The following is an 8,478-nucleotide window of genomic DNA, read 5'->3' as shown; positions in this document are numbered from 1 at the left end:
GGTTTCGCCGTGTGTTTCATTTGTGCCCGCCCTTTTATTTGTGCATTGCATCATGTCATCATGTCATAAGTCTTTTGCATCTCACTAAATAAGTTGCATGGATTTTCGGTCCATTTAAATCGAGGGAATTCACATGGTGATTCTCTTTAAAACATATCCTCCCAATAGTAGGGAGCTATATTAAATATTTCATTAATGTGGAAATACCTTGACACACTTGCAAAATAATTCCCCATGCCTTTGTCCCATGCATCATCTCCTTCTCCTTTCCTTCTATTTCCTTTCTTTTGCAAGTGCCATTTCCCCCCTTCTTTATTAATGTTCATTCTTTTCCTATAAATTCTCGACCATGCCTTCAACCTATCTACCAAATTTCATCTCTTTTGACGTTGTTTTGGTTGGGTTCAAAATTGCATCAAGTTTGAAGTTAATTTAAACTTGGTTTAATTTTCTACCCTTAAAAATGCCCTAAGCAATTTATTCAAATATTACTTAAATCCTGGACCCCATAGCTTTTTACCTCCTTGTCAGAAATCTCCCTTAGATACCTGCTCTTTTCTTTTTATTTTGCTATCTGAGGTTTTTTTAAAGAAGAGAAGAGGGAAGGAGTGAGGAGCCCAGCCAGGCCTTTTCCCTATAGTTGGGCCGGCCCCAAGGCCACCTTCTCCTAACCCTAGGCCCGAGCGACCCTCAGCCTTTCACCTCGTCCTCTCCCTCTTGTTCCCGTGCCCGCCGCTAGGGAGGCGCCCCACGCTCGATCCTCTTGATCCTCTCGCCCTCTCCCTCACCCCGTAGCACCTCCCCTCGCTGCCTTCCCCCCGGGTCCATCTCGCGCCGCCAAGAGCAGAGAGCACGCGCTCAAGCCCGATCCCCATCTCCTTCCCTCTCTTTGTTCATGCACAGGGGCGCAGCCCGAGCTTCCTCGATCACCTCCTCCTTACTGCCTCGCCTGTCGCCGAGCAGGAGCCGCCGCCCGACCTCCTCCAACGCCGCTGCCTCGCCATGGAGCTGCGCTCGTTCGCCTGCTCCCTCAATCGTGCCAGACGCCGGAGCCGCTGCTGGCCGCCGCCAGATCGGGGTGCCTCCTCTTTTCTCCTCGTCCACGACCGCGCCTATTTTTCGTCGTCACCAGCAGGAGCCCCAGGGCTGTCGCTGTCGTCCTGCCTACTCCGTTGGAGTTCCCCGCCGCCAGATCAGGGGCTCCGCCTCCCTACTTCGCCTTCGCATGCATGCCTTCTACTTGCCTCGCCCCTCCCCTGCTCCGCCTCCATCGCACTGATGCCCCCTCCTCTGTTTCCAGCCGCTGCCAGCAAGCAGCTTCATCGGAAACACGTCCGTTGTGCCAAGCCCCTGCCTGCTTCGCCAAGTTCGCCGCTACTGAGTCCCGTTGCTTCCTCCCTGAATGGTTTTCGCCAAGTCCCTCGAAGACCACGCGGATTCGCCAAGTACCACGACATCCGGAGCCCCTTGGAAACGTCAAGTTCGATTACCGTAGCACCGAAGACCTTGGATGCTTGAACGAGTACCGAACGAAACGCCAAGTACCACTATCACCGAGTACGACTACTTCCACGATGATACGAGAACAACTACCGTCGACCCTCGAAGCCTCCGTGGACGTCAAGTCCCTCGTCGTGATCCCGAACATCTACGGAAAATTGTGCAACTAAGAACGTGAACAACTACCGTCGCCACGAGAACGACTACTTCCACTACCGCCATCACGAGAACTGTCCCGCTTGCACACTTCGAAGGTATAACCCTGAGACGACGTCCGTGAACGAATGCTTGCGATGTTTGAGATGCTCGTGTTTGCACCATGCCCAAATTTGTCACTCATTTTCCTTGTCGCCAACTCGTGGGACGCCCGGAATCCGGGATCGCCCCGCCATCTTTTGCACGCATCCGCGCACTTCTCCTTTGCATCGGTATCTCAATCGATTTACCGGAACCGGGACGTTGCGGTGGCACCGTTTCGTTATCGTTGCCGTGGCACCCCTTTTCATTTCCGCCACGATGACAAATGCTTCTTAATATGCTCTTATCAACTTATTCATAAAAATTGCATAAACTTGTTCATGTCATCCGCATCATGATAACAACAATTAAAATGTTTAAATTGTTGTTGCAATAAATTACTAAGGCATATGGGGAGCTACCGGATTCGTTATTTGTTATATCCAGCCCCATTTAAATTGCTTAGATTGTGTAGTTTACTTTGCTTCACCTCTTGCCATGGTTAACAACATTTAATATTGTTGGGTACATAATCAAGATCGATCTAAATAAGTCATGTGGTGTTTTCTTCAATATGCAACTCCGTTGCATATTGAGCTCCACTTAATTTGTAGGATTGCTTGTGCATTTTTCCATGTCATGCCCTCTTTAAACCGGACATGCATCATACTTGGTTGTGCATCGTGCCATGCTTATGTGATGTTTGTTTACTATGTTGTTTGCTTCTTTCCGGGTTTGCTTCTCGCGTTAGCTTCGGTTTCGTTCCGGAGTTGTGAGGATCCGTTCGACTACGTCCGTTTGTCTTCTTCATGGACTCGTTCTTTTTCCTTGCGGGATTTCAGGCAAGATGACCATACCCTCGAAATCACTTCTATCTTTGCTTGCTAGTTGCTCGCTCTTTTGCTATGCCTATGCCGCGATACCTACCACTTGCTTTTCATGCCTCCCATATTGCTAAGCCAAGCCTCTAACCAACCTTGTCCTAGCATAACCATTGTTTGGCTATGTTACCGCTTTGCTCAGCCCCTCTTATAGTGTTGTTAGTTGCAGGTGAAAATTGGAGCTTGTTCCGTGTTGGAACATGGATATATTTTGTTGGGATATCACAATATCTCTTATTTAATTAATGCATCTATATACTTGGTAAAGGGTGGAAGGCTCGGCCTTATGCCTGGTGTTTTGTTTCACTCTTGCTGCCCTAGTTTCCGTCATATCGGTGTTATCTTCCCGGATTTTGCGTTCCTCACGCGGTTGGGTTATAATGGGAACCCTTTGACAGTTTGCTTTGAATAAAACTCCTCCAACAAGGCCCAACATTGGTTTTACCATTCGCCACCTAGCCTTTTCCCTTGGGAGTCGCGCATCCCGAGGGTCATCTTCATTTTAACCCCCGGGCCAGTGCTTGTCTAAGCGTTGGTCCAAACTAGAGCCCCTTACAGCGCCACCTCGGGGAAACTCGAGGGCTGGTTTTAGTTGTACGGATTGCTTATCCGGTGTTGCCCTGAGAACGGGATATGCGCAGCTCCTATCGGGATGTCGGCGCATCGGGTGGTCTTGCTGGACTTGTTTTACAATTGTTGGATGTCTTGTAGAACCGGGATACCGAGTCTGATCGGAATGTCTCGGGAGGAGGTCTATTCCTTCGTTGACCGTGAGAGCTTGTGATAGGCTAAGTTGGGACACCCCTGCAGGGATTTGAACTTTCGAAAGCCGTGCCCGCGGTTATGGGCAGATGGGAATTTGTTAACATCCGGTTGTAGAAAACCTGAAGTTGACCTTAATTAAAATGCATCAACTGCGTGTGTTACCCTGATTGTCTCTTTCCGGCGGAGTCCGGGAAGTGAACACGGTGTTGGAGTTATGTTTGACGTAGGTTGTTATAGGATCACTTCTTGATCATAGTTTCTCGACCGCGCTTTTGCGTTCTCTTCTCGCTCTCTTTTGCGTATGTTAGCCACCATATATGCTAGTCTCTTGCTGCAGCTCCACCTCATATCCTTACCTTACCCATAAGCTTAAATAGTCTTGATCGCGAGGGTGTGAGATTGCTGAGTCCCCGTGACTCACATGTACTTCCAAAACCAGCTTGCAGGTGCCGTTGAACCGTGCAGATGACGCAACCAAGCTCAAGGAGGAGCTCGATGAAGATCTTGTCCTTTGTGTTGTTTCGTTTTAGTTGATCAGTAGTGGAGCCCAGTTGGGGTCGATCGGGGATCTGTGTAGCTTTTGGGGTAGTCTTCTTTTATTTTGGCTCCGTAGTCGGGCCCTGATTGTATTTGGATGATGTAACGCTTTATCCATGTAATTGTGTGAAGTGGCGATTGTAAGCCAACTATGTATCTTTTTCCTTATTGTATTACATGGGTTGTTTGCGAAGATTACCTCACTTGCGACATTGTTTTCAATGTGGTTATACCTCTAAGTCGTGCTTCGACACGTGGGAGATATAGCCGCATCGAGGGCGATACAAAATGTCACAAAAACTTTGTTTGAATTCTTGTAATTTATGATTTATTTGTCAAAATCGTGGTTAATTACATTATTTGGCTTTATGGTTTGAGGGCCGAAATCGGGTGCACGCGGAACAGCACCCGCAAACCCGATTGGTTCGGCCCTCAAACTTTTACCGATCGGGTTTGCGGGCGATGTTCCGCCGCAACCGATTTCGACCTTTATAACGCGTTTTACTCTGCCCTTAAAACGGCTATACCGGTTACAGTTTCAAGAGTTGCTTTAATCTATTTCCGTCCCTAGTCTAAACATTGTGCAAATGTCAGCTCGAGCACAATCTGTGTGACAAACCGACCATTTCGCAGGGCAGACGGGTGCAAAGTAGCAGCTGCAGATCAAATGGTGCTCAGCTCAATGGTGACATTTCATAAAATTCCATATCAAACTTGCATCACATATCGCAAATGCAGAAATTGCGCAGCTCATGGTTCACCACATTATTCAGTACAGTATCGGTATACATTGGCCATTGCTTGCAGAAAGAGAAGAGAAGGGATTTCCTGTCTCTAAGCCTGCAGCAGCTCGAGCCGGCGGAGGCGCTGGACCTCCTTGCCGAGGACGCTGCATCGCACCATGCTGCCGGCGGTGCGCCACAGGAGCTGGAGGTCGGCCCACGGCTCGCCGGGCGCCATCCGCTTGTGCAGGTAGCAGTCGAACGTCCGGCGCTGCACGTGCTCGTCCGCGCACATCTCCACCAGCGCCTCGCGCCCGGCGTTATCGCCGTAGAAGACGCGCTGCAGCAGGTCCAGGAACCGGAACGTCAGCAGGAACTCGTCGTCCCACCGCCGCAGGTACCCGCGCCTGATCCCGCCCTCCGTCACCGCGCCCGTCAGCCGCCACTCCTTGGCCATCGCCTGCCCGCACAGCCGCCCGGACTTGGCCGCGAAGTAGATGCCCTCGCCGGAGCACCGGGTCACGTACCCCGCCGCGTCGCCCACCAGGGCCACGCGCCCCACCACGCGCCGCGGCCGCGGGTGCTCCGGGATCGGGTGCGCCTCCACCTTGATCACGCGGCCCCCGGCGATCTTGGGCCCCGCCCGCGCCCGGATGCCCGACTGCAGCTTCTTGATCTCCGGCTTGGCGGCCACGGTGCCGGTCCCCACGGCCACGTGGTCGCACTTGGGGAACACCCAGCCGTAGAAGTCCGGGGACACGTCCCCGCCCACGTACATCTCGGCGAGGTCGTCGTAGTACTCCATGGCCTTGTCGGGGAGCCGGATGCGCTCCTGGAACGCGATGGCCGTCGAGTAGTCGCCCGCGCCGACCTCCCGGGCGACCCGGCTGTTCGCGCCGTCCGCGCCCACGACGGCGTCGACCTCAAGGACGCTCCGAGTGGGCGAGGGGCCATCGCCGGACGAGATGTAGTGAACGAGGTACGGGTCGGTGGGTCCCGCGGGGAGGGAGAGCGAGGTAACGAGGCCCGGGACGAGGGTGGCCCCCGCGTCGGCGGCGCGGGTGCGGAGGAAGGAGTCGAGCACCTCGCGGCGGAGCATGGGGATATGGGCGCCGGGGGGGAGCGACCGCCCGAAGTCGGCGGCGAGGTTGGAGGGGGAGAGGACGCGCATGCGGGTGACGCGGCGGTCGACGAGCCCCAGCGGGATGGCAAACTCGTCGAGCATGCAGAGCGGGATGGCGCCGCCGCAGGGCTTGGCCCCCGCCGGACTGCGCTCCAGGAGGAACGCCTGGGCTCCTGCGGAAGCTAGCGCCTCGGCCGCTGACGCGCCTGCCGGGCCGCCGCCCACCACGGCCACGCGCAGCGGGCGCGCAGGTGCGGAGTGGGAGGAAGAGTAGGAGCAGGAGATGGAGAGGCGAGCTGGGGAGTGGCAGACTGCGGCGGCCATGGTCGCCATGGTTTGCTTGGCCTGTGGGCGAATGTGGGTATGAGATTTGGGTGCTTGGTGGGTTGGAGTGTAGTGTAGCTACACTGACCGTCGACGGGGATGAATCTAGGGCCCAGCTGGCGCTATGATTTGAAAACTAAAATTGGACCCGCATGTCAGTGAGTAAGACAAGAAACAGGATGCCTTACGACATCAGCTTGCAGTATTATAGACTATAAATAAGAGGAAGTGACAATGACACGTCTCTTAAGTACATTTAGCGGATGTTAGAGCAACTCCAATGGGGCGACCCAAAGAATTTTGTCTATATTTTGTTTGTTTGGGTCGTCCGTCCGTCTAGAGGACATGCGGCGGACAGGCACAGCCTGTGGATGAACCCAAGCACAAAACCAAAAAGCGGACAAGCGAGGTTGCCGGCGTGGATAAAGACGTAGCTTTCCTCCTCGACGGAGAGGCGGTTGTAGGAGAGATCGAAGCCCGCGAGTCGTGAGCAGTTGGCGATGCCGGGCGGGACGGCGCCCCGGAGCGCATTGTGCGCGAGCGAGACGTAGCGGAGGCGGGGGCAGGGGTCGAAGAGCCCCGGCGGGATCTCGCCGGAGAAGGCGTTGTAGGAGAGGTCGAGCAGGCGGAGCCAGGGGAAGGCGTCGAGGAAGGCCGGGATCTCACCTGACAGCGCGTTGCGGCTGAGGTTGAGCTTGTGGAGCGTGGGCGCCAGGGACGCGTAGCCCTCCGGGATCCCGCCGGAGAGCGCGTTCCCGAAGAGCAAGACAGACTCGAGCGCGGGGAGGCGCTCCAGCGACAGGGCGAGGGTGCCCGCCAGGCCGGCACCGTGGAGGCGCAGGCGCTGCACGGCGCCTGTGGTCGGATCTCGCCTGCAGTTTCCTACCGAGCGAACCGTGCGGTGTCGCTGACTAGTAGGGCCAGGGCGGACACTAGAGGGCAGCAGCGGACGAGAGCGGACGACGAGAGCGCTCGTTTTGTCCGCCGCGGACCCATTCGTGACTCATTTTTGCGTTCAATTTGAATCGGGAGAACAAACGGACAATCACGGACGTCCGCTTGAATCACCATTAGACCAAGTTTTCTGTCTGGATGATCCAAATGACTAAAATAAGTCGCTCCATTAGAATTGCTCTTAAAAAAGAAACATTTAGCTTAAAAGGAAGAGACAATGACACGTCTCTGTCGGTTTCCAATCACCTATACCAAATAAAATGAATGTTAAATAATCAGTGAGTATCAAGCATACAGTACTCTTTTCGTTCTAAAATAATACTCCATCCTCATTAAAGGAGTGTACTTTCAACTTTATTGTTGAAAAGTCAAATATTTTTATATTTGATGTATTTATACAATAATAGACCAACATTTATGCCATTAAATTAGTAGTATTAGATTCACGATAAAATATATTTTCATCATATATCTATTTAGTTTCACAAACATTGATATATTTTTCATAAACTCGGTCAAATTTTGATTTGACCCTGCACTCTTTCGAGGACGGAGGGAGTAGAAGTCTAGATTTATTCTAAGTCAAACTTATTTACCTATATATTGTAGGGCGTAGCTATCTCGCGCGCGTTGTAACGCCTGATTTCTGACAGGCCACACTTGACCTCTTTAGCAAGTCTAGGATATCGTTTGAGGTAAATCCGGGGCCCACCCGTTGAAATTGGGGGGGGGGGGTGAGATTAAGTTTCATGGGAGAGAGAGAAAGAGCAGGGAGGGTCCAGCTGTACACGCACATGTGGGCCGATGTTAATGTGGGTGAGCCCATCTGTCCTCGGCTTCCGACAGCGTGAGGAGATGGGTGTGACGCTCGGATAATTAAGCTACAGTGAACATTTTCTAATGATACCATGTCACTATGATTACTGTTATTAATCTCGTGATGGTTCAAAAAAGATTCAAATTCAAATTTAAAATATAAGCAAGCAACAAATATTTTCAAAAACTAAAACTAAAATGTTCGAGAGATGACATATTCTAACGCCCGGGTAATCAAACTACAGTAATTCCATGCTAATGGTGTCATGTCACCATGATTACTGTTGCTAATCTACCATTAGTTCAAAACCGAGTCAAACCGAGTCAAGTTCAAAACCCAAATTAATGGCAACAATAAAAGTTTTCAAAAGTTGAAACCAAAAATGTTCGGTGGGTGCCGAATATTATAAGGGTAATTATGGTGCAGCAAACAAAATTTTACAAAATACCTAAATGAGCTAAACTAACTAAAACAGAAAAGGGATATAAATAAAAAAAAAAACTAACAAAAAAAAGACCCCCAACTGGGCCTCGGCCCAGCAGGCCATCGGGCCCCAGGCCGGCCCAGTCGCCCCCTGCATAACCCCCCTCCCCACTCGGCCGAACCCTAGCGCCACCC

General features: G+C 52.1%; 1 protein-coding gene across 1 annotated transcript; it reads right to left on the bottom strand.

The window, feature by feature from the left end:
- Positions 1-4,593: 4,593 nt before the first annotated feature.
- On the bottom strand, positions 4,594-6,227 carry LOC119267922 (geranylgeranyl diphosphate reductase, chloroplastic-like). The gene has a single exon (XM_037549383.1). The coding sequence runs from the start codon at positions 6,096-6,098 to the stop codon at positions 4,755-4,757; it is 1,344 nt and encodes a 447-aa protein (XP_037405280.1). The 5' UTR covers positions 6,099-6,227; the 3' UTR covers positions 4,594-4,754.
- Positions 6,228-8,478: the final 2,251 nt, after the last annotated feature.

Source organism: Triticum dicoccoides, chromosome 3A (assembly GCF_002162155.2).
Source record: "Triticum dicoccoides isolate Atlit2015 ecotype Zavitan chromosome 3A, WEW_v2.0, whole genome shotgun sequence".
Lineage (NCBI taxonomy): Eukaryota > Viridiplantae > Streptophyta > Magnoliopsida > Poales > Poaceae > Triticum > Triticum dicoccoides.
The sequence above is the reverse complement of the archived record's forward strand: the minus strand, read 5'-3'. Positions and strand labels throughout refer to the sequence as shown.